Here is a 26,933-nt window from a genome sequence, read left to right on the forward strand (position 1 = left end):
GCGATCATTTTGGTGGCCTTCGCTTAAGACAGACACTGAAACCTATGTGTCAGCATGCCCAGTCTGTGCTCAGACTAAGACACCCCGAACTAAGGTGGCAGGTTTATTAAGACCTTTACCGGTTCCTTCCGCTCCTTGGTGTACTCTATCCACTGATTTTATATGCTCTCTACCTACCTCCTCTGGTAACTAAGTAATCCTGGTGACCGTAGATTAATTCACCAAGAAGGCCCATTTCTCAGCCTTGAAGAAACTACTGACGGCCCCAGAAATGAGTCGCATTTTTCTGCGGGATATTTTTCGCCTCTATGGTCTTCCGCAAGAGGTCATTTCGGACTGAGGGCTTCAATATGTATCACGTTTCGGGAGAGCCTTTTGTGCCTTATTTAACATTGAGATTTCTTCATCCTCTGGTTTCCATCCACAAACTAATGGGCAAACTGAAAGAGTGAATCAAGAACTTCAGCAGTATCTGAGATGTTACTGTAATGCCACACAAAGCAATTGGTCGGAGTATCTTGCTCTTGCCGAGTTCTCCTATAACAACACAATACATAGTGCAACCAAGACCACACCCTTTTATTGCACCTATGGATTTCATCCGAGGAGTTTCACTACTGTTTCCCGAACATCCTCTTCTGTGCCTGCTGTCACTTCTGTTTCACAACAGATCCGTCGAATCCAGGGCCTACTTCACACAACTCTCCTAGCTTCGAAATAAGCAATGAAATGAGAGGTGGATCGTTATCGACAAGCCACACCTTTGTATCAAGTGGGCCACAAGGTATGGCTTTCTTCCAGATTTCTACCTTTCCGATTTTCCGCCAATAAGTTCAAGCCATGTTTTTATGGACCCTTTTGTATTTTGCAAATCCTGAATCCTGTAGTTGTGCATCTCCGCTTACCTCATACCTGGAGGGTTCATCCTGTTTTCCATGTGTCCCAGTTAAAACTCTTTGTTCCTGATCCATACCATTGCCAGCTCCAGAGTCCACCTCCTCTTTCTATTAATGGACACCCTGAGTATGAAGTCCAGGAAATCTGTGAATCCAGAATTTTTCGACACAAACTACAGTTTTTGGTCCATTGGAAAGGATACCCTCTCAGTGACGGTTCTTGGGCGGATGCTTCCTCCGTCCATGCTCCCCGTTTGGTCCGCCTGTTTTTTGACAGTCATCCTGACAAACCTGGTGCCTCGGGGAGGGGACCTACTGTAACGCCGCGCTCAGACGCGGCGTCTCTTTCTGTCCTTGCGGATGGAATTCGCTACCGATACTCGGAGCGCCGCTCCCCGTGTTTTTTGACTACACATTCTGGGAAGCATATATTTCGCTCCCGGTCACGCTACACTTACCTGTAGCCCTTTTTTCTTCTTTTTTTGGTGGTGGGTTTGTCTGGTCTTTTTGCCTGTCTCTGTCCATGTTGTGCCCATCTTGTCTTCTTCGTGTTTTTGTCCCAGCATGCTCTGTTTTTCTTTTATACTACTTTCTTTTTCCTATACTGATCTATGGGCTCTTCCCAATTAAAGATGGTGTTCTTTCCTTTTCCTGTAATGTCACTTCCCTTTTCTCAGTATATAAGTCAGTCAGTCTTGTTCCATCTTGCGTTGCAAACACTTCCTTCTGGATGTGCTGTTCGCTCCTGTTCTTTGTTCCTGCTTTTTGCCTTGGGAGATTTTTGTCTGTTCTTTGTTCCTGCTTTTTGCCTTGGGAGATTTTTGCCTGTTCTTTGTTCCTGCTTTTTGCCTTGGGAGATTTGCCTATTTTTGTTTCCTGTTGTCAAGTCCTGTTTTTTCTTGTTTTTCTTCAGGAGTTCCTGTTTGAGTTTTGTTCCCCCAGTGTTGTTTTTTTTTTCCCTCTGGGACTCCTTCTGGAGGGTACGATCTGCTTTGGTGTAGCCTGTCAAGTGGCACCGTGGCTACTAGAAGGGGTCGCCCTTATCTGGGAGTATCCAGAACCTGTAGAAGACTTGGGGGGTCATTCTGACCCTGGCGGCCGGTGACCGCCAGGGTCACCGACCACGGGAGCACCGCCAACAGGCTGGCGGTGCTCCCGAGGGCATTCTGACCGCGGCGGTTCAGCCGCGGCCAGAAAGGGTAAACCGGCGGTCTCCCGCCGGTTTACCACTGCCCTTGTGAATCCTCCATGGCTGCGGAGCGCGCTCCGCAGCCATGGGGATTCTGACACCCCCTACCGCCATCCTGTTCCTGGCGGGTCTCCCGCCAGGAACAGGATGGCGGTAGGGGGTGCCGCGGGGCCCCTGGGGGCTCCTGCAGTGCCCATGCCCATGGCATGGGCACTGCAGGGGCCCCCGTAAGAGGGCCCCGCAAAGTATTTCAGTGTCTGCTAAGCAGACACTGAAATACGCGACGGGTGCAACTGCACCCGTCGCACCCCTGCAACTACGCCGGCTCAATTCTGAGCCGGCGTCCTCGTTGCAGGGGCATTTCCTCTGGGCCGGCGGGTGCTCTTTTGGAGAGCGCCCGCCGGCCCAGAGGAAATGTCTGAATGGCCGCCGCGGTCTTTTGACCGCGGTGCGGTCATTCAGCGGCGGTACCTTGGCGGACGGCCTCCGCCAAGGTCAAAATGACCCCCTTGGTGTATTCGCCAACCCGGTATCCAGAGGTGAGAAGTCCAGTGCAGTACGTAACAACACTGCTCTGTCCGCTACCATGATTCTTTAATAACAATACTGGACACTATACCTTATTTAAAAAAAACTACGTCTACCTCGTCCAGAAATCACCCGCCTTGGTGTACAGACACCCTGCCTCAGGAAAAATCGACCTGTAAAAGCCTCAAACACAGATGGCGTCTCACTACATCTTTGAAGGACAAAGCAGGATACAGGAATAAGGTAGGTAATCATCATCACATTATTAAGGTGGCACGGAAAATGTACATAACTGTTTCGATTTCCAATGCAAATTCTACAAAGAATTCTATAAAGCTTTACGAAACCACATGCTTGCACCTGCACCGTCGTGGCCTCTCAAGAGCTTTGCAATAACTCAGCCGTTTTTTTTAAGCAAGGGTTGGCACAACTTACCAGAACTTCTTGGCTTGTTCATACTGAAATGGAACTAGATTTGTGTCTCCCTCACCTGAATGCTTCAGCCGGCCGGAGTGACCTGGAATTCTGATCAGTCGATAAGGTGCCGGGACTGCTCGCCCACGCCAAGTCGGGTTCACCTCCGGATCCGTGCCCTCCAAGAAAAACAGCCAGCTCTGTGGCACCAACAGTGGGTGAGGCTTCAATCCCTCCCTAGCCACAGCAAAAGTGCCCGGTGGATGAAGTGCGCTCAAGTGTCTCCGCTTTCCAAGGAGCCCTCAGCAGATTCTAATGTCTGTTCCAACTACAGGCTACTCTCGCTGCTCCCTCTGCTTGCAAAAGCTCTTGAAAGTTTATTAATAAACAGATTATATCCTTTCTCGAAGAGCATACGATCTTAGACGCCTCTCAGTAGGGCTTTAGAGAGATGCATAGCACTGAGACTGCACTGGTGGCAGTCACTGATATCATCAGGCTCTCTCTGGATGTTGGGGCGCTGGTCACATTGGTGTTACCAAAGCTATCAGCCGTGCTGTGGTGTAGTGGCAGCTGTAAGTCAAGAGCTTTGGGGCATGTGGTGCTGACTATGGAGGTACCTGTATCTTTTATTAATGAAGTGCAAACCAAAGAAGGCTGAATTTAATCTGGTTGCTTTTTAAATAATATTCGATTAGTGTTTCATAAAGCTTGATACCTTCCCCCTTGTCCTCTGCCCCCCCCCCAAACAACACTATTAACATTATCTATTTTGCCTGCAGCTACGAAGGGCCTGTACTTCCAAACCTTTGGGGGCCGAAGACGAATCCTCAGCAAGACTGTAGCCCCACACCTCTCCCACGGCTACCGCCAGTTCCTGGCCACCAAGGACCACGTCTTCATCATGGACTACACAGGGACCCTCTTCTTTTTGAAGAACGCTTTGGTCTCCTCCACGTTAGGACAGATCCAGTGGAAGAGGGCCTGCCGCTACGTGGTGCTCTGCCGTCATGCCAAGGATGTGAGGTTTCACTCACCACTTTCAATCTTCTTTCCCTTTTTAGCAGCATTTTGGCCAACGTGTTGTGTGAGTCCTTAAAGTAAAGCTACCTACTTTCAGTAACAATACTTCTGGTGGATAAATAACTTCCCTGCAAGTTCCTCCCCTTAAGAATATTCTCCAGGTGTCACACTGGCCCGGAAAAGCTTTTTCCTGCAGTAGCTCCCCAGCCCTGCTTGGTAGTACCATAGGACCCCAGCTGCTACCCTGCCTGCTGGGCATGACACCATTGGCTTGTAACAGGTGTCAAACCGTGCTCTGACATCAGTTCCTGATGCGTCTTCTGCACCCCAGTAAGGCACGCAGAGAGGGACGACTGAAGCAACAAATGCCACAATGAAGACAGAATACATTTGCATACCTTGCATATTATTGTGTATACAGGACTGACTCATCAGGAAAAGAGGTAAGTAACTTTTTTATGAAGCATAAATACTCCTGCCTATTTCTAACCTTAAGAACAACCCAGTACCTTTTAGGGAATGGAAATGAATGGTGCTAATCAACCAGAGAAATCATGCAACAAAGACTTGGTAAAGTATAGGTCACTGACTGCTTAAGCTGTGTGACAATAATGTTTAGCAAATGTATGGGATGTTGAAGTTGCCATCTTGGACAACCTCCTAAGGGCCTCCGTTGAGAGGTGTAGGAGCAGGCAAGGCCCTAGCAGAATGGGCATGAAGGCACTCAGGAGAGTCTTCCTTGGTCCATGCTTAGCAAATGTGGATACATGGGATGGCCCAACATGAAATGGTGCTCTTGGTCACCACCTTGCCTTTCTTGGCTCCAACAGGTCACCACCTTGCCTTTCTTGGCTCCAACACAACCCACAAAGAGCTTATCATCCACTCTGTCCAGTTGAGTATGGCTGACATGGTACAGAATCAACTGCTTGGGATCCAGTCTACGCAGCATCTCCTCATTGGTGGCATGAGGTGGAGGAAAGAAAGCTGGAAGAGTGATAGACTGGACCACATGAAAAGTCCAACCCACCTTGGGCAAGAAGGCTGGGCAGGTAGACAGGACCAACTTTTCTAGGTAAAGAACTGTGACAGGTAGACAAAATAACATGGCCTGAATTTATGCAACTCTATGTGAAGAAATTATTGCAAGTAACTATCTCAACAGTAAAAGTTTGAACCAGACAAGTAAGCATCAGCTCAAATTTAGAAGACATCAACAAAGTCATGGATGGAATGAGAGTAAAGTAAAGTAAAGCAAGCTTATCAGAAAAAGTGCTACTAAAGGTAACCTAATTAACATTGGCTGGTCAAGGTGATAGATAAAACCTGACAGGGCAGCCTGGTAACACTTGACTGTAGCCACTAGTTGCTCCTGCTGTGCACGATAGTGCCAGATGCAGAGTCCGAAATGTGTGACTTGAAGGGATCCAAGCCTTCTGACCCACGCCACAGACCAAATGGGTTCTATTCTTCTATGACTTCAGATCCGCTGTGTGGGACACGAAGGGGTGGCTGCATAAGGAGTGCCAACAGACTTGTATACCAGGCCCTCCTTGCCTGATCTGGGACAATTAGGCTCCTGTTCCAGGACGTTCGGCAGAAGCGGAATCAGTCGAAATGCATACAGAAGGCCCGAGTCCTGCTGAACCTAACAGCATCCTGTAAAGAACTATTCCGAGAGATGTGTACAGCACAAAACTGTGGACAGTTACTGTTCTGGGCTGTGGCAATGAGGTCAGCAAATTGACAGCCCAGTCTCTTTGGGGAGAAGTTTATACTTGTGGTTCTCCAGCTCAAGATGACTAAGAGCATTCTCTCATTCTCTCACATTGAGAGACCTTGCCAGATGGGCCACTCCCAGAATATTTCTCCTTTGCAGTGCCTGGGGCCACTGGTGAATCACCAACACAGAGGTGGTCATTTCAACCTCGGCGGTCTTTTCACAAGACCGCTGAGGGACCGCCGTGCTGAAGACCGCCAGTGGTGACGGTTTTCCACTCGGCGTATTATGACTGCTGGCAGCCCTCCGTCCTTTTCCGGACGGAGAGCCGCCAGCAGCCATACTGGCGGTTGGCAGGGAAGTGGAGGTTGCTCCACCTCCACCGCCCCATCAACAGAACACCGCCCACCGAATCACATTCTGTGATTCGGTGTGGCGGTGTTCTGTTGACGGGGTGCTGGCGGCGGAGCAGCCCCCATGGATCCCGTCCCCTCCCGGAGGATCAACGGACCAGGTAAGTTGATCGTCCGTTAGGGGAGGGGGGTGGGGGTGTTGTGTGTTGTGTTCGTGCATGGGGGTGTGCGTGTGTTGAGGGGGTGTGTGAGTGCATGTATGAATGTGGGGGGTGTTGTGTGGCTGAATGTGTGCCCGTGTCTGCCTGTTTGTATGTCTGTGAGTATGTGTGCGTGTATGACTGTGTGAGTGTATGTTGGTATGTATGTTGGCATGTGTGCGGGTATGAGTATTGGGTGTGTCTGTATGCGTGTAGGGTGGGGAGGTGTTGAAATGTTGGGGGGGTGCATTTTGGGGTGCGTGTGTGAATGTTGGGGGGTGTGCGTGTTGGGGTGCGTGTATGTATTTTGGGGGTGGGGAGGGGTGCGTGTATGAATGTTCGGGGTGGGGAGGGGTGCGTGTATGTATGTTGGGGGTGGGGAGGGGGGTCCTGCCACCTTTGGGGGGTGTCAGGGGGGTGGGGGTGTGGGGGGGGGACTCAGCAGTGGGGGAGACCCCTATCAGTGCCAGGCAAGGAATTCCCTGGCATTGATAGTGCTTACCGCCATGGATTACATGGCGGTTCCCAACCCCATGAAATCCATGGCGGTAAGCCGGGTCGTGATACCGCCGGCGGTCTTGTGACGGCCGCCGGGCTGGAGACCCAAGTCTCCAGCCCAGCGGTCGTTACCGCCCTGGCGGTCGGATCGGGGAAGTGGCAGATGACCATGGCGGTAACCGCCATGGTCATAATTCAATTTTTTTTACCGCCGGCCTGTTGGCGGTAAGACCGCCACTTCCCCGCCAATCGCCAGGGTCGTAATGAGGGCCAGAGTGCATTCCGCCACACCACCCTGTCTGTTGATATAATCGACAGTGGTGGTGTTATCCAACAGGATCTGAATGGCAAACCCTGAAGGGAGAAGGAAAGGCTGACCACATGCGGTTCTTGCACATTTATGTCCAGTTCCTGCTTCGACACAAATCAAAGCCTCCTTGCTGTCATGTTGCCCAGAAGGACTCCCCAGCCTAGTGATAAGGGGGCAGAGATCAGGAAGGGTAGGATGTAAAGGATCAACTAGATGATCCAGCGATCCATTGTGATCCTCTCCCAATTAGTGGAAAACTGTGAGACCCTCCTACACCAGAAGATGTTTTAGGTTCTGAGGCAGCAAGTCTGACAGAGGATGGAGGGAGTTGGAGTTGTTGCTTCACTCCTGCCACAAGAGGAGCAGTACACTTATGGAGGTTTCTGGATCAATTGACAGGTTGCCTTGCTAGGGCTGCTGACCTCTGGAATAGCTCTGGAATTTTTGTTTTGTTGATGGGTATGCCTCGAAGGCCATAGCTCTGCTATTCGAGAAGCACTTCAGGGAGTAGTCGCTCTTTTCATCAAAATGCCGCTAGCCATTCAGAAGCCTGGACATCTCCCACAAAGCTGGCAGAATGCATCCAGGCATGTCAAAGTAAAGTGACTGCTGTGTCTGTGGACCAGGCCACAGTGTCCGCTCAAACCAAGCGCTTCAAGGTCTGTTTGGAAGCATCCAAGCCTGACCCATTCGGGAAAAAGGCTTCTTTGTGCATTTCAGTGGCTTACAACTGCTAGTTTGGCAAATTCCCACAAGGCAAGGACCAAGAGGACTAGCAGCAGTGGCATGCAGCTTCCTCCATACAGAGAGAGACTGCCTGAAGCAAAAAAACCTTCCTGCCAATAGTGTACAGTCGTTTTGGCTCCCTGTGTAGAGGGACTGTAGGGAAGGCATTGGTGTTCAGCCTGGAGGATGAAGCGTGAACTCTTTGGATGGAGTCAGGTGTGAAGACCTCAATTTCAGATCACTTGAAGCAGATCTATGGCACTTGGCAATTTGTTTGTAGATCAGAGAAAAGCTTCTCCCAGGCATCCAAGACAAGTCCCAGTAAAGGCACGCTAAACTGGAGCAAGGGCCTCCAACTGAAGAAGCAGATTGCATTATTTCTGTCAAAATACCTGACCTTAATTCCACGGAGGGTAAAGCCAGATCCAGAGTGTCTGCAGTTTTACACTGCACTGTGGAAATGGAGAATATCTCCTCCGTCTGGTCCCAAAAGGTAAGGGGTGTTCATTTCTGGAGAGGTGCCAAGGACACATGCAATACGAGAATCAAGAGCAAAGCAAAAGTCAATTTAGGAATGAGGAAGAAGATTGTCGGCCTCAGAATCATAATCTTCTTTGCACTCATGGTAAAGGCGACGAAGCTGAATAACATCTCCTCCAGATCGGCTGCTGGAGCGACCTTATTTGATGGCCTCTGCCAAACCGGAATGGAGCTGCAGTCAGTGACTTCTTTTTATACCCTAAGGCCAGAGACTTTTGAGATGCTAGAGTCGCCCCTGGGACAAAGAAGGTGGTTCATCCTTGAGGAGTACTTAGTGAGTACAAAAGCAGTCCTAAAGATGTCCGTTATAACCTGGCGAATAAGCCTTGACCAGCACTGGATCAGCAGATGGAGTCAGAAATTTCGCTTGAAACTTCTGTAGTTTTGGAACCACCTCAAGGGATGATCCCAGCGTCTGGGAATGGAGGTTGGGAATGAAACATTTAGTGTTTTGTCCTGCAAAGACCTTATGGGAGATACTGCCCTCACAGCAGTTGTACCTGTCGGAGAAAGGGTACACTTTGGCGTGTCCCTGCTGGTGAGTATACCTTGGCCCCTCATGCCCTGATGGCCGTCAGGTGTATCGGGAAACACGAATCGCAAACCACTGACACCATATGCAGATGTTTCATGGTATGCAGTGGTTGAACCACGAAACCTTCAGAGAAGACGTTTGACCTACTTTGTGCTGAAGGTGAGGACAATTTTATTGAAGTACAGAGTCAGAGCTCCAGTCTGTGCCGATAAGGCAAAGAAAATTGGAACTGACGTCAGAGCACAGGCTGCTGTCTGTTATATACCAGTAACAACATGTCCAGTCGGCAGAGTCAACGCACTGTCTGGCAGCGCTTGAAAGCTACTGCTGGGGAAAAAATTTTCTGGACAACCCTGACACTGGGAGAATATTCTTAAGGTGAGGAATAGGCAGGAAGATGTATCCATCAGAAACTATAATTAGGGGTTGAGCAGTGCCATCAATGAGCTATTGGTGAAGAATGCATATGTGATAGGTGAGGAGAGCATGCTTTGGGGGTGGTATCCTTCAGATTGGCACTGGTTGAACCCGGGAGTGTTTATTGACTATTTGTGCTATCTGGGCTCTCCGTGAATCTTACCTGGACAGGTTTTGCTCATTAAGGTCTGTCTATTTTTAGAATTGATTGGTGGAGCGGCGTTATGCTGACAAATATCTTTTTGTCAAACGTAGTTGTGGATGTGAACACTCTTGATTAACTGGCATTACACTCCTTAGACACATCTAGTGAAGGCATTAGCAAAAACTGCCAGAATAATGGGATCCTTCAGATACTCAGGCAGTAGTGGGATTTCTTTAGAAGCACTGGTCTGTCATCGAGGCTTCAGTTGGGTGGGCTGTCCTAGCAGTTTACCTGTTGTTTAGAGAGATGCATTTTATGTCAACATGGACTGTGAGTATACATCAACTCGATTTCACAAGTACATGTGCATTGTGATCTTAGACATTCTGTGGTGCTGGCTGAGGATGTGAGCATTTGTTAGTTCACTGGGTAAACTACGCAATTTGGAATTCGGGAAATTAACATTTTCCCAGCAAAGTTAACTTTGACAATGTTTTGTAAAGCTGTCGCTACAGAAAAACTTCCTGCATTCTGCAAGGGGGCCTCTCACCAAAAACATATTGTACAGAGTTTTGTTACCCATTTTTTCCTCTTTCTAAACTTAACAATTTGTGGGTGAAGTTTTAAAAAGCTTCACGATGTTACAGGTTAAGTGTAATAACTGTGCCAACGTCTATGTACAACAATTTATGCAGACAGAAGCCTAAAGGCTTAACCAAAACAATGATTATAAGCTTGCGCAGACCTACTGGGTAAGATACAGTGGCCGAATGGCTAGGGATGCTGGTTCGCCTATCAGTGTTTGTGGGTAGCACATAGTGACTCATGAAGTTAGGCCATGGGCAGAGTGTGTTTTTTACTAAGTTACATGAGCTCGGGTAGTAGAAGCTGAAATTATCAGTGTTGACAAGGATTGGAATTACTCACGCCAAGCCAAGGCAGTATTTTCTTTTGGAGCTGCTATGCTGAACATATCTCTACTGTAGTTTAATTGAGATCCTATGTTGACTCATTGTTCACCTTCTCTGATTGTTCTTTATTCTAGTTTTCCAGTGACCCCAGGAATGACACCATCTACCGGAAGTACCTCTACGTACTGGCCACCCGGGAACAGGCTCCCATCGTGTCCCGAGATTCTCACAGCCCCCAGCAGGCTTGCGACTGCGTGGAAGTTTATCTACAGTCCAGCGGGCAGCGGGTCTTCAAAATGACCTTCCACTCCTCCATGAAGTTCAAGCAGATCCTGCTGGTGGGTCAGGAGACTGAGCGGTCGCTGCTGCTATTGACAGGTATATAAAGGTACAGCGATCCTTAACAGTCTTTAGTGAGAGTTGAGTGTGCTGAGGGAGAGGGACCTGTGAGGTGGGGCTTCCATAGACACAATAAGAGGTCAGAAGAAACAAAATAGAATTGAGATGTGGATCTGTCCAGCTCCATGCAGACGAGTCCTTCCTGGGTCTGAGTTTGTTTAGAGCTGTTGGAGATGAGAATTAATTTAGTCTTTGCTGAAGGTTCAGTTTTATGGTGGGTACCAGAAATTTCAGTGTTGATGAGGGCGATTCAATGTTTGAGTTGATGGCTGTATTTGTTGTTGAGACTTACTTACAGAGTAGTTTGTCTTTGGTGCACAAGGGATACTTGAAACTCTGGTTGGTAAGGAGGACAATGAAAGACTAAGTAAAAATTGATGATCTGGAGGGAAAGAATTGCCCTTTGTGCTGCTCCATAACTTGCTGGCAGCTTACCTGTATGAGGTATGTAGGAGGGGAGATTTATAACCACTGCAGGATAGTTACAAAGTAGCTCATACATGACACGCGGTTGACATATTGAATGCTGCCAAGGGATGTCGCAGGTCAGGAGGGCAAGGATAACCATTGCTTCTGATGTGCAGAACATTGACGCCGATGTGGATCCGCGCATCTCATTCTGCACTTCAGTCTGAAGCTCGACTAGAAGATATGTAGGAGGCCGTTGCTGTTGATTTGTTTTTTTGGTTGAATGGGGGTATTTTTTTATTATCTTTCGTAGAACTAGTAGGTGCTTGTGCCTGGAAGGATTCCTGGTGTGACGGAAGCACTGCCTATGTTTACAAATGCCTCTTCACAGCTAGATTTGATCATACGGCAGAGGGCTTGAGTTTATCAGACAGCAACATAAGGGTAATATGACTATTGCGATAGGTACTGAGGGTCCTCAAGGATGTTGATATTTAAAGTTGATTAGATTGTTGTCACCACACTCCTTTTATCTTGTTTGCCTGTTAATGGAGAAGACATTAAGGGGGCCGTATCGCTGCTTAGGGGAGATCGAGTTGACCACGGAGAGTGGTTGGTGCACAGTAGATAAGTATCAGGACAGTGGAGTGGTCTGTCCAGTGGCATCAGAGAATGACATTAAAGAGAGAGCACTGAGCTGAAGACCATTTCTGTGATTGTTCATGGTGGAAAGAAGGATGAAGGGGTTTTGTTTAGGCTTCAGGTGGATGAGTCTACTGGGAGGTTACAGTGTTCACGAAATATGTTATCAGAATGGTTAATGGGTGTTTTGGTGATAAGGCAATGAATCCCTCACTTCAAATGTTATCAATTCCTGAGATACCCTGTACCCCTGGATTAATGACGGATGTTTGGAAAGCAGAGAGGGCAATGTGGCAGTGAGTGGGCTGTAGCTATCTACAGAGAGTGAAGCCAGGGGGGGCTTGTTATCTGAGACCTCCTCTGCTCTACTGTGGGGTTGAAGAGATCTCAAATGTGAGTGGAGGTAAAGGGGAAGGGGATGCAAGGTCTCTGTAATGAATTTTGTATTGCGCTTGTGTTGAGGTTGCTGTCTGCAGTATCTGCAGCTTCTACGCATTGAAGAGTGTGTATTAATGATCTTGTGATACAATGATGGTTCTCAGGGTGGTCTGTTGTTGATGATCGGATGTGTATGTTTCTGGTATTGGAGGTGCTTGCTTAGTATGTGTGAGGTTCTCTGTGTCCTTGCCTGAGACCATTAGGAGTCACCACATATGTTATCCCCAGGGTTTTCTGCCCTTTGCATCCGATGTAAAGACAAGGAAACCCTACGGTTGGCTGTTAAACATGGCGCCATTACGCCGCATAAACACTGATGCACGTGTCATACAATACTGGTCCTCCAGTGGGATGCTTGAATGCCGCTGGTCAGAAGGTTTCCACTGTGGATGTGACATCCTAGAGGGGTTGTTTTTCAGAGGGCGCGCTGGGGTTCAGTGAGTGAAGGCTTTTGCGTGCCTTAGTTACATTTTACCTTAATGTACAGTTCCAGTGGGATTTGGAGGGGTTTCTTTGTGGCAGAAGATTGTGTAGAAGAAAAGCTATGTGACAAGATAACACTATTGAGGGGAACAATACAGTGGCTGCAAGTCACATGCCCACTGCTATCACTGTCATGTGAACCTGGTTGCCAATGAGAGACTATGAGCTTATTGGCAAGATACCTTCTGCTTTTGTGGTTAGTTTTTTATCAGAAGTAGTGTTTATTTTGTTCTTGATGGAATGCTCATCACAGGGAGTAATACAGTGGAGTGTGGTGAGGCTTGCCTCTACAGGACAGTCACTTTCAAAGTGCCACTAAGATACGTAATTCAGCCCTCACATTTAAATTTCCATATGTCCTAAATTGAACTCTTCGCAAAGAGGAAATTAACTTGATTCTGCTCATTGCTTGAAAACCATAAAGACAGACAGAAAGAAAGTTATAAGAAGGAGGGGATATGTTTATAGGAAAGATGTGTTCACTGGTGCAGGAGGACACACTTATAATGAGGGTGAACATACTGCGATACATTCCACATCTAGCTGCCTGGTGCTGGGTTCTTCTCCCACCCTATGAACCATGGGCAGTCATCACTTGCTCTTGATTATTAAAACACTCTTGGGCTGGGTGGGCCATCATTCCAAACAAGGGACTGGAGATAGCCTGTAGCAGGTAGGATGCAGGTGACTCACTCATTTTCAGTTCATAGCAGACTCCTAGTGTGGGCTTGGTAGGGATCCACAGAGGGTCACCATCACTTGCTCTGTCACTGCCACTCTCCGGGAGTGATCTTTGGTAGATAAGCTGCTCCTCTTGGGACAGGAGAAAGGGAACAGGGTAACACAGAAGAGATAGGTCATGATGCGAGGAAAACTGAAATAAATCTATGGCCAGTTGTTACTGTATGATTAGTTAAGCGTGCAATGTAATTTGGAAAGTTTGCTGTCTCAAGCTGACCTTGTCTCATCTCTTTCATCCTTAGAGGAAGGCAAAGTTTACAGCCTTATCGTGAATGAGACACAACTCGACCAGCCGCGATCCTACACGGTCCAGCTCTCACTGCGGAAAATCTCCAAGTGCCTCTCTCACATTGTGGTGAATCACATCTACTCCAACCAGAGCAGTGTGATCTATGTCACAGGTAAACTACACTCTACACATTACATGCATGTAGTTTATGGTGTTTTGAAAGAGACGTGGGCAGTGGGTGCAACGTCTGCCTGGTATTGGAAGATCATACCGCCTGCAGAGTTTTAGCGAAAGAGCACCAGCATAATACTATGGAAGACCACTCAATGAGCACAAAGTATGAATAACATCTGATTGCAGGACAGCACATAGAGAGCAAGCAACATGTAGAACCGTGGAATGAGACCACAAAAAGAGTGTTCTCTGAAAATCACAGAAAATTGCTCCACAAACATTGTGGCCCTCATTACGAGCCTGGCGGTCTGTGACCGCCAGGCTCGCGGTTGGCGGGAGCACCGCCGACAGCCCGGCGGTGCCCCGCAGGGCATTCTGACCGCGGCGCTTTGGCCGCGGTCAGTGCAGGAAAACCGGCGGTCTCCCGCCGGTTTTCCGCTGCCCGTTGGAATCCTCCAAGGCGGCGCAGCTTGCTGCGCCGCCGAGGGGATTCCGACCCCCCCTACCGCCATCCAGTTCCCGGCGGTCCGCCCGCCGGGAACCGGATGGCGGTAGGGGGGGTCGCGGGGCCCCTGGGGGCCCCTAAGAGGGCCCCTAAATGTATTTCACTGTCTGCTGTGCAGACAGTGAAATACTGCACCCGTCGCACAGCTTCCACTCCGCCGGCTCGATTCCGAGCCGGCTTCATCGTGGAAGCCTCTTTCCCGCTGGGCTGGCGGGCGGCTGCCCGCCAGCCCAGCGGGAATGTCAGAATTACCGCCGCGGTCTTTCGACCGCGGAACGGTAACCTGACGGCGGGACTTTGGCGGGCCGTGCAGCATTCCTCTCCAGACTGAGTGATCCATACTTGAAAATGTTTGTTGTGGCAATGCACAGGTATGATCTAGACTTTCTCCTTCTTCCACAGACGTTCATAGAGTTAATCTACCCCTTCTCCTCCTGCCCCTCTAGATTTGGGAGCCGTGTACTTTGAGGTCCACGCAGCAGGAGTGTATCGTGACCTCTTTGGAACACTTCATGCATTTGATCCTCTGGACCTTCAGATGCCACTGGCCCTGTCTTTAACATCTAAGGTAAGAGCTGTGAAAGAGTGAGTGCTCTTCTGCAGCACAAAAGGACAAATTAGACATAGATCTAGAAAAGCCTTCTAAATAGCCAGGTCTCTGAAAGTTAATCTTTCAGGGCAAAGAGAAGGGTTTTTTGGTCAGGAGTTGTAATCCTATCAACCACTTTTTAATGACCTTTAGGGACTAGGTAAGGAAGAGACCTGCCCTTTTGCCAAATATAAAGGCACACCTCTGCTGGAATCAAACGCAGAGCCTTGTAGATGAAGCTCTAATAAAGAGGATCTGCACTTGATTAGTCTAGTTTAATTAAACCACCAGGAGATGGTTTGTTTCTAAAGGTGCCTGGCCAAAGTACATTTCAGATCTGACTTTAGTCAAGACAGCCTAGAACATTTTTCAGCTTTCTCTCTGTCTGCCTGGCTCTAAGTTACTGCGCCGGGATTGGTGTGGCTGTTGGTTCGGTACTCAAAGGTCCTGACCACCTATGGGTAGGACTAGCCATGTGGGGTAAGAGGTGTGGTTCTATTACCATTTCCCCCAATAAAACATGCTTGTTAAAGGAGAAATTCAAAGAATGGCCTTATTGCATGGTGCAAGTTCCACAGGAATTGTATAATCTTTTTGTTGGGACGCCTAAAACGTACGACTTACTTACAAAGCTTAGGAATGATGCATTCTATGTGATTATTATAACATTATTTTTTTCAAAATCAAATAACATTGAATATAAAACACTGAAAAAACAATGGAATAATTAACATTAAAACTGATGAGGGGATCCAGTTGCTTGGCAATGTTCCCCCTTCGAGTCGATCATCCCAAGTGCAACTTAAACTCCCAACCTCTGAAGATTGCAAAGGGAGAAAGAAACACCAACATTCAGTGTGGTTTATCAGGTCTCTGCACAAGGGGCTGGAAGTCTTAGCACAGAAACAAGTCACGGATGCAGCAAGTACGTATCACACTCGCCTAGCAAGAATGCTCTGGAGCAGGATGACCTTACACTTTCCGCACCTTGCAATCCTTTTCTACTCCTGAAGAAGTATAGGTTCAGGAGAGTTTTCTATATACACAAATTTTTAGGATGCACATTTAAGACCTCGTGAGGCTAGTTAGGCTCAGAAATCCAGTTATATTTTATCTTTCCCTGATCCGTTTTCTTCTAGATCTGAAACCGTCTGATTTTATGTAACGACTGTGAATTCAGAAGCTTAAAGCTCATACCTTGAGTTTCAAAACTGCATTCAAGAAAATGTTATGGGCTGCTTTCATAATAGACAGAAATCTACCAAACTGAGGGCCTGATTCTGACCCTGGCGGACTATGACCGCCAGGGTGGAGGCCGGGGGTAGCACCGCCAACAGGCTGGCGGTGCTACATGGGCAATTCCTGCCGCGGTCAGAAAAGGGCAACCGCCGGTTTCCCGCCGGTTTACCCCTGCCCAAAAGAATCCTCATGGGGATTACGACCCCCTTCCCGCCAGCCTGGTTCTGGCGGTTTTACCCGCCAGAACCTGGCTGGCGGGAACGGGTGTCTTGGGGCCCCCTAACAGGGCCCCACAAAGATTTTCAGTGTCTGCATAGCAGACACTGAAAATCGGGACGGGTGCAACTGCACCCGTCGCACCCCAGCAAATCCGCCATTCGGAGCCGGCTTCATCTTTGCTGGGGCTTTCCCGCTGGGCCGGCGGGCAATCTTTTGAACCTTGCGTGCTACCATTTCTTGACATTTTACATGGTGGCACTCGAATCAGCAAGACGCACGATTCTCTCCTAGAGCTTAATTAATGTTGTTCATTGTATGCCACTATTCTAAGCGGGAAAGTTAAAATGGTCCCCGCGGTCATTTGACCGCGGGGCGGTGTTTGGGCGGTTTCCGCCTGGCGGGCGGCGCCTGCCGCCCGCCGGGGACGGAATGACCCCCTGAGTGTTGTGTAGGCCACCACTAGTAAAGAACTTTAGGACCTCCAGTGAGTCCACCATACGCTTTAATGGAGTGATGTGACAGACTCACTAACAGTTCAAGCTGCAATAGATTTGCTAGCCATTGGCCACTAGAAGGCTTTTCGGAATCGTTAAGACACACTTTACCATAGGCAAGAGCCATGTGCGTGCCAAAACTATACTTTCAGAAAATGTTGTTCCGTAAAGCAAAAATAGATATATTAAAAAATGTGGATCATTTTCATCCAAATATCATTGCCGCTGCCACTGAGCTTTGCTAAAAAGGGATCACACATTCCTTCACTGTGTGTAGTTGACCTGTGTAGGCTTGTGGCATCCTCATAAAACAGAATCAATCCTTCATCACTAAATGCTAGTGATTTCAACAGCCTAAGGGAATGGCCAGTGTCCGTACTAGGTACTGTAGACATTTATAAATTCAGACAGAAATGGTTGCAATAATGATCAACCTGGAGGTTTCAACGTTTGCAAAAACTAATTGTGAGATGAATTATTTATTTTTCATATTTACTTTATGTTCTAATACTCGTGCTATAATATTCCCCATCTGTTGGATCAAAGTTTAGCAGTATGTGACTATTTAAAAAAAAGAAGTTGTTCTGCTTCTTGCACATAGCTGTCTGCGCTCATTCCTTTGAAAACGGTTTAAACGTTAGCGCTTATTGTTTAATCACTCAAGGCACTTCCCTTGGGCGGATTGGATTATGCCCTCTTCATCCTCCCCGTTCTTGTTTTTCTACCTATGTTGAGTCTTGGTCTGAAAAAGACTTGGTTGAGGTTTTTGGAGTTGGTATTCAATTATGTTTACACTCTTTCTTCAAATTTGAGCCTGATTAGATGTTTGTTGAATCTACGCTGCGGTGTGGGGTCTATTTTTGCACAAGCTGCATATCCAACTATCCCATTGAGACCCTCAGTCATTATTGAGTGATGCTCTGTAACTGAGCTCTGCCACATGCCTGTTGAGTCAACACATACCTAACACTCAGGTACCTTGACTCTATGACCTCTGCTTGCCCTGGAGGCATCCCACTTTATTTGTTCAGGACACCCCAAACATTGCTTTTGGGTTCCTCCATTTTGGTCACCTGGTCTCCTCTGTTCCTTTATGTTTTGCTGCAGATCACTCCTCTTCACACCTCCCGAGAGACCGCTGCAGCCTAGGGATGGCCCTTGTCTCTCTTTTGCTCACCAACCAGAGGACGGATTCGGCAATGTGTCGGTACCCGGTTCCTCACCATCCTCCATGATCGGGACCTGCACGTGTCCGCATCTCTAGCTGTTGATGATGCAGTGAGTACCATCTAACACGACACCTACTGGTTGTCTGGTAGTTTCTCAAGTCTGTGAAAGCAGGACTTCCATATTGCGTGAATACGTGGCCGCATCCAATAACTAGTTTACTTTGTAAATAGGTGTGGTGAATCCTTTCAGTGCTTTGGGTGTATATAATTTGAATTTGCTACCTCTGGATATTCAAGCTACTGAAAAGTACTCTTTCTTCTATAAAACCATAAAAGTCTCCGAGATAGCCCGTGAGAACCAGTCTACGCGAGTAAATTTGGACTTTAGCAGCTTGAAGTCATGCTTTTGCTATGAGCTGTGCTTTTTTAAATTTCAAGCTCGCTCTCTCCGACTTGATTTATAGTTCAATAGTAGTTATGATTCTTGTCCAGTTTATTTGGTTATAGTTTGAGTCAGCGTCTGTGTAACCAGCAAGGAAAACATTTTAAATAGAAGGCAAATTCCCAGTGATATCACTAAATCAATGGCCTCGAAGAGCAATAACAGAGAACCAATGAAAATTGACCGCTATTACACTTGGAGGCGTGGGCTCCTTGTAGGTGATATCCAATCATATTTGTAAAATCTGTCTGAGAACCAGTGCTATTGCAAAGATCTGAAAGACTGGAAGCAACTTGAACCCTCTGCAGGCCCCATGGACTCTGGCCAGTCCAACACCACACATCCCCCCCCAAAGACTTTAAGAAAGCTCTTCAATATGGCGTCAAGCCGAAGCCCGAAGCTATTAGTACCTTCTGGTTTTGGGATTAACATAAAGTGTTATAAACAATAAGCAAACCTGGTGAAATTTAAAAAATATGGATGGGTTACTGAGTTCAGAACAGCATTCCAGTGGACTGGAGTGTCACTCGCACCATTAATCATCTTTAGTCACCCCCTCCCCTTGAGTACCTTTTGCCCACATCTTTAAGCTGTACCACCCTCTCACCTGTGAGCTTCTTTTCACAACTAGTCATTTTCTCTTGCAGATAATCTTCTGCTCTCTCGGATACAATCACCTGGGCCTGGTTGACGAGTATGGGCGGATTTTTATGCAAGGAAACAACAGGTATGGGCAGCTGGGAACTGGAGATAAAATTGACCGCGGTGAACCCACACAGGTGAGAACAATGAGCGGCGTGCCACCTCCTGCGCCGGCGGGCTTCTGATTGTTGATGGGTGGATACTGGGTGGCGGTCTGTCGGAGAGGGGGTGTGCTGGGCAAGTCAGGGTGGAAAGTGAGAATGATGGAGTTTGAAAAAGCACATCTTTATGTATGGAGGACCAGCGTGTATGTGGCAGGTGAGAGTAAGCACAGGGAGAACCTACAAGGAGCAGAAAGAACCCGGAGACCATTAGGTGAAGCAGAAAAAGTACATTTCAAAGACGTCAAGAGGAGGCAACTGATAGCAATGTGATGCAAAGTGTAAACTGTACAGACAGAAGCATGACACAGGACGTACACTGCCAGAGGGAGCAAGGCCTGGAGTGGGAGGTGTCAGAAGATAGACCTAGTGTGTGGTGTGCAGAGGAGCCTAACACTAGGATTAGCGGCACAATCATAGCAAGGCCTAGGTTACATGGTGCTGCTTGAAGCAAGACCTAGGATGCAGGAACGAAGAACTAGCGTGACAGTGTAGACACAGCAAGGCCTAGGTTATATAGTGCTGCTTGAAGCATGACCGAGGCTTGCATGAACGAAGAACTAGCTTGACAGTGTAGACTCAGCAAGGCCTAGGTTACACATTGCTGCTTGAAGCACGACTGAGGGTGCATGAACGAAGAACTAGCATGACAGTGTAGACACTGCAAGGCCTAGGTTATATAGTGCTACTTGAAGCACGACTGAGGGTACAGGAACGAAGAACTAGCGTGACAGTGTAGACACAGCAAGGCCTAGGTTACAAAGTGCCGCTTGAAGCACGACTGAGGGTGCATGAACGAATAACTAGCGTGACAGTGTAGACATACCAAGGCCTAGGTTACATGGTGCTGCTTGAAGCACGACTGAGGGTGCATGAACGAAGAACTAGCATGACAGTGTAGACATACTAAGGCCTAGGTTACATAGTGCTGCTTGAAGCACGACTGAGGGTGCATGAACGAAGAACTAGCATGACAGTGTAGACATACTAAGGCCTTGGTTACATGGTGCTGCTTGAAGCACGACTGAGGGTGCATGAACGAAGAACTAGCATGACAGTGTAGACATACTAAGGCCTTGGTTACATGGTGCTGCTTGAAGCACGACCGAGGGTGCATGAACGAAGAACTAGCATGACAGTGTAGACATAGCAAGGCCTTGGTTACGTAGTGCTGCTTGAAGCATGACCGAGGGTGCATGAACGAAGAACTAGCATGACAGAGTAGACACAGCAAGGCCTAGATTACACAGCACAGTGCTGCTTGAAGCAAGACCTAGGGTGCATGAACGAAGAACTAGGACGAGCAGCGCAGACATAGCAAGGCCTAGGATATTTAGTGCCTCTTGAAGCAAGATCTGAGGGGGGACGGAATGAAGAACTAGGACGAGCAGCGCAGGTACTGTGTAAAGGAAGGCCTAGTGTGTGCTGGTGCTCCAGCCAGGCCTAGTATCTTCTGCACCGGCAGAGGATACTGGGCATAGATGTGCAGAAGGTACTAGGCACAGGATGTGAAATGCCAGAGAGGCCGCCCTTTGTGTGAGGCATACAGGTGCAAATCACTAAACTCAGCAAAGCTCTGTAACATATGATGTAGCCATCCTTCACCTACTAAATATGTTGTCATTGTGACATCACAAATTATCATTGGAGAGCTCTACATAAGACATAAATTCTATGGATTTAATCCCTGCATTTAAAATTAAATTACAACTTGTAACAAACAACATATATCTTCACCTTTCTCAATTTCTAAAACCAATTACATATGACAGCATCAGCTGTCCTATCGGCTCCAGTGCAACAAATGAGAAGACATATTACAAATGTGCCTAATGCACAAATGAGCATCGTTTAGAAGACTGATGGGGATTGGCTAACCCAGTGCTTTTGTTTAATGTTCTGTCACTGTGCCAGCGCGTCTGCCACAGGATAATCAATGTACCATTCAGGCAGGATGTCCAGCGGGGATAATGCAAGGTGGGACACTATAAAAGCTGAATTCGGCAAATAAGTGCATTGTGCGCATTAATTTATCTCTTACATTTGTGATTTTATATACATTGTTGTAAACATATATGTATCAGTTTGTGTATATATTGTAAACAGATGTGTTGCGTGTATACACATTGTTTGTAAACAGGTACGTATGAGTGTGTGTGTATGTATTTTGTTGTAAACAGGTATGTTTGAGTGTGTGTTTGTATATATTGTTGTAAACGTGTATGTGTAAGTGTGTGTATATAAATAATGTTCTAAACAAATTTGTGTGAATGTATACATAATGTTGTAAACAGGTATGTGTTAGTGTGTGTAAATTGTAAACAGGTGTGTGTGTGTATATATATATATATATATATATATATATATATATATATGTATATATATAGTAGTAAACAGGTATGTGTAAGTGTGTGTGTGTATATATGTTGTTGTAAACCAGTACATGTGAGTGTGTGCATATATATTGTTGTAAACAGGTGATGCTCACATGCGACTTATCCATGATGGCCATTCACAGAGTTAACACCACTAAAAAGGCCGCTGCAGTTCGGATTCATGACCTGCCGCCATTTATGGTGGGGTTAGCTTTGAATTTTGAGGGACCTGATTGCCCAGCTGAAGGTGTCTCTGTTGGGACACATCTGTCATCAAAGGAGTTGTAAATAGGACTGTTGAACCACCAGAGGTGCACACCCAAATCCAATGTTTTTTGGAAGATTCTGGTCTGCAGACCTCATGCAGACAAGAACATAAGTAGTTTACTGACCTGCCATTAACAGGTGATAGTTCCCCTTAGTTGAATAGATGGGTGGAAAAGGGAGTATCTACTGGCATGCTTGTAAAACCTCACAACATGCCTCTTTCTGGGCTAGCTGAGGTAACGTTCCATGTTTGGAGTGTTCTTGAGAGACTGATAGCAATTTTAGGGTACAACGATTAGGACTTCAAGGATCAGTTAGATTGATTTAGGAATAGATTGTTTTAGGATCAGTTACATTGTTAAAGAATTAGTTCGTTTGTTTTAGAATCAGTTAGATTGCGGTAGGATTAGATAGATTGTTTTAGCATCAGGTAGATTGTTTTAGGAGTAGTTAGATTGTTTTAGCATAAATTGGATTGCTGTAGGATTAGTGAGATTGTTTTAGCATCAGTTAGATTGTTTTAGGATCACTTAGATCATTTTAGGATAAGTTAGATTGTTTTTGGATTAGTTCGATTCTTTTAGCATCAGTTACATTGTTGTAGGATTAGTTAGTTTGTTTAGGATTAGTTTGTTTGTTTTAGCATCAGTTAGATTGTTGTATGATTAGTTGGATTGTTTTAGGATTAGTTAGATTGTTATGAGATTAATTTGATTGTTTTAGGATCACTTAGATCATTTTAGGTTCAGTTGGATTGTTTTAGCAACAATTAGATTGTTTTAGGATTAATTCGATTATTTTAGGATTAGTTAGATTGTTTTAGCCTCAGTTAGATTGTTTTAGGATTAGTTAGATTGTTTTAGCATCAGTTAGATTGTTTTAGGATTAGTTAGATTGTTTTAGCATCAGTTAGATTGTTGTAGGAATACTTAGTTTGTTTTAGGATTAGTTAGTTTGTTTTAGCATCAGTTAGATTGTTGTAGGATTAGTTAGATTGTTTTCGGATCACTTAGATCATTTTAGGATCATTTGGATTGTTTTAGCCTCAATTAGATTGGTTTAGCACCAGTTAGATTGTTTTAGGATTAGCTAGATTGTTTAGCATCAGTTAGATTGTTTTAGGATTAGTTTGTTTTAGAATCAGTTAGATTGTTTTATACTGTTCTCATGTGTTGTACAGTACTGTGATGTCACTGGTTCATTTAGCACATTAGAAAACCTCTTACTAAAATAAACCTAAGATCATAAAGACTTTGAACGCTGCCACGTGTGCACCTGGGCACTGCCGCCTCTCCTTCTTTCTCTCTGCAGGTGCGCTACCTGAAGCGGCCCATTGACATCTGGTGCGGCTTGAACCACTCCCTGGTCCTCACCCAAGGGGCAGACTTCAGCAAGGAGGTGCACGGAAGTGGATGTGGTGCAGGCGGGAGGCTTCCGGGCTGGCTAAAGGGCAGCGCCTCATTTGTCAAGCTGCACGTTAAGGTAAGTGCATCCTTGGGTACCTATGGCATAGGAAGGGTAGGCACCTTGGATAAGACAGGGTGACTGGGCTGGCTATCATCTCAATTTCTACTAGTAGGCAAGTGGTCTGATTTGGAGGTGCGTGGTAAGAAGAGCTGCTGATTTGTGGAGAAAGTGGTGGATGCGCTGCCAGTGGAGAACATCTTTGTTTCAAGGGTTAGCTCCAGCACTATTTTAGCATCTCTTTATGTCCCCCGAAACCATCAGTTTGAGTTTGCCCTCATTGGGACACGATCTCTCCCTTTCTTTCATCTTGAGTGTGGATGCAGACGATTATCTACTGGAATCGTGAGCTGTTATTTTTAATTTGTTTCCGTAGGTTCCTGCGTTGGACTCTGCTCCTAAGGTTCACTGTGCCGGGTTACCCATCTGCAGTACTAGGATGGGATTTTTGCCTTGTCACACCATAGACTTTAATCCATGCTGATGCCTTACCTCGATTTTCCTAGACTTCTTCCCCTTATATATTTGTATATTATGCTTTTTCAGCTATTTTGTATATTTACTGCCTAGCACTGGTAACTCACCTTCTCTGAATGGTCACTAATGAAACTATATTAATGTCTTTTTATCCCCAACATTACCTCTTATTATGTATCACTCCCCGCTGAGTCTTTGGCTTCTTATTTCACCTTTCTACAGTACTCTCAGCACCACTCTTCATCCCTGGTTGTTGGGCCTGTTCATCTGCCTCCCTGCAGCTTCACATCTGTGCTGCTTTGCTGTTATTATTACTGGGATACTGTCCTTATTCTATCCTTGACTGACAGCAATCTGAAACCAGCTAGAGTGGAATTCATGCAAAATAAGACATAACACCTACATATTAAATTGCAAAGGGATGAATATATTACTGCTGCGGTAGTTTTATAACAGCTGTCATTCTTTGTGGGGACATAGGTTAGCTGACACATAGGACTGAATCTAAATGCTTTTCTGCTGGGACCATTTCTAATTTTAACATTTTTCTAATTCTGTGTTAAATTCAATTTTTTAAAACAAACACCACTGACTGGATAAACATGTTATGATACATTGTCATGACTTCTCTCCAGAAAATGGCATAGGGATGAGTTTTCTTAACACTCTGGCACTAAGGACTTTGTCAATGTACCGAGATGACACAGAGAACCCAGTGGACTGCATCCTCCCACAACACACGGAGCATTACTTGAGTAAGGTGCATTGTATGTACTGTGAGGCTTCACAGGAATAATTAATAGAACACAGATCCTCTTTCATAATGAATAGGCACACTAAAGAATACATTGAAACTAGGAATATATGTTCAACACATTAAAATTAAAATACTATCATAGTGCACATTACACGAATAGTAACAATTAGAAAAATTAACATAGTAGCTATGATATTTGTCAGAAGGCAGAAAAATAGAAAGTATTTCAACATTACGCTAGTATTTTAGAGCTTCTCTACATCAGTATCCCCTACCGCCTCCTTTCCCTAGTTAAATCTCAAACAAGCACCAATAAGGGTTCTACTTGAGCCATACAGATGATCTGCAGACGCATACCTTTTCTGAACAATAGAAGTAAATTCCAAACACCTCTGTTTCAGCTTTTAATCAAATATGATAACTATCCTATCCCACCCCAGGGAACTCATAAAGAGTAAGTAAGCTGCTTGATGGTCGAACTCCACCCTGCCCAAATATTATTCACTTGTACCGTGTACTGTTTATCTTTTTCTAGGGCAACCTCAATTTAGTCATTGTTTATATAAAATACTTTGCTGTCTTGGTGGGTCTACATTACGCTATACAAAACTGTAGAAAAATAATAGATGAACAGAGGCAGACAGAACGGTGACTGGGATAGTGATACAGATATAGAGAACATTACTTTAAGAAGTTGTCTCTAGTCACTGCTACCAGTGGGATGGCTGACGATTCTAAATGGAGCTGTTCAGGTTTTCATGCATTGTGATTTTAGATTCTTACTTTTGAAACAGAATGTCTATGTCACTAGCCGAAACATTAACCTGTTATTGAATCTTAATTACGGGTATTTGAATTCCATGAACTCCAAATGATCCTAGTCGTCACCCATCCTGCTACTATTGTCCCAATACCTTCTGCTTCCCTCAGTGGTGTCTGCCGCTCACAGTTCTCTCTCTAACACCAGGCCCTCTTTTTCCTCCACAGGTGCCCCTCTGCACAAAGCAGCTCTGCTCCACTCGCGAATGTCTCTACATGTTCTCCAGCTATGATGTGGAGGAGTTGTCCTGCTACCGTGAGCTTCCCGCTGGAAAGGCCCGTTGCCAGGGCACGGACCTGGACGCTGAGGCTGCCCGAGCCTGCGAGGAGTACCTCAGCCAGTTGCACAAGTGTGCCAGCCTCGAGGAGCAGATGGCAAAGATGCGGGAGATCGTGGGCCACATGTCACTCTTTGGCTTCCAGAAGGACTTCTTCTGGGAAGCCCTGAGCATGATGCAGCGTCAAGCCCAGCAAAAACAGGTCCTCAACTAGCTTGGCGCCACAGAGATGGGAGGATGAGAAAGAGGACAAGCGATATTAAAAATGCATTATGGGGGAACAAGGGAACCGGAAGGGGAAGGAGAGGAGGATATGGAGACATCACTGAACACTCTGGATGTCCTCCTCTCCTGAATCCAGAGGCCAGGAGGTGGTGACTGGCCTTCATATTGCACTAAGACCTGATCATGCTATTACTGATTGAGAATGGAGAAGAATCTTGTCTACTGTCGCCCACCAACTATATAACTGGGAAAAATAAAGCAAATAAATAAACCAATAAACACTGACATACTTGTGACAGAGTATTTTCATGAGCGAATGCAAGGAATGTCCTTTCTGAAGACCAGGTTCTGCTCAGAAACTCTGCACAGGAAGGAGAAGGTGTCAGGGATTTGCAGTTTGAACATCAGCTTGGCTTTCATCAGAAACATTAGAAGCAAGAGTAGTCTCAAGCACACACCGAGCATGGTTCTTTGCAGTTTTCCCACTTTTCATACTAAGTACAATCATACTACTTATTGGAATCCGTTCTCAATTCTGAGATTGTGGTTGCACTTAACTTTTTAGATTAAAGGCATATATTTAATGTTTACAAATATTACAAAGAACCACAGTAAAAACACGAGCAAGCAGACATAAATCAAGCTTAACAGATAAATTGGCAAAGCTCATACATTTTACAGCAACACAAATATTTGGTGCTTACACTGTATTAGAAGTGTTTCCCCAGCTCCAGGGGAAAAGTAAGTCCCTCTAGGGTTGCAATTTTGTATGTTCAAATATAAATTCCTCAGTGTTCAGCTGTTTCTAGCTCTTCCAATCACACAGAACTATTATTTTAGCTCATGAAATTGCTTTTGAAAGCCACCACCTGTGGTTCTTCTTGCAGGTAAT

At 46.1% G+C, this 26,933-nt stretch overlaps 1 protein-coding gene across 1 annotated transcript in view; it reads left to right on the forward strand.

Annotated features, from left to right (window-relative positions):
* Window positions 1–26,326, forward strand: part of FBXO24 (F-box protein 24) — a 109,360-nt gene extending 83,034 nt beyond the window's left edge. The window contains exons 4-10 of the mRNA XM_069215655.1: window positions 3,810–4,048; window positions 10,540–10,783; window positions 13,759–13,917; window positions 14,871–14,992; window positions 19,224–19,355; window positions 23,333–23,503; window positions 25,707–26,326. Of these exons, the coding sequence (XP_069071756.1) occupies window positions 3,810–4,048; window positions 10,540–10,783; window positions 13,759–13,917; window positions 14,871–14,992; window positions 19,224–19,355; window positions 23,333–23,503; window positions 25,707–26,030 (1,391 nt within the window). The 3' untranslated portion in view covers window positions 26,031–26,326. The remainder of the gene's footprint in view (window positions 1–3,809; window positions 4,049–10,539; window positions 10,784–13,758; window positions 13,918–14,870; window positions 14,993–19,223; window positions 19,356–23,332; window positions 23,504–25,706) is intronic.
* Window positions 26,327–26,933: the final 607 nt, after the last annotated feature.

This window comes from Pleurodeles waltl, chromosome 12 (genome assembly GCF_031143425.1).
Source record: "Pleurodeles waltl isolate 20211129_DDA chromosome 12, aPleWal1.hap1.20221129, whole genome shotgun sequence".
NCBI classification, from domain to species: Eukaryota; Metazoa; Chordata; class Amphibia; order Caudata; family Salamandridae; genus Pleurodeles; species Pleurodeles waltl.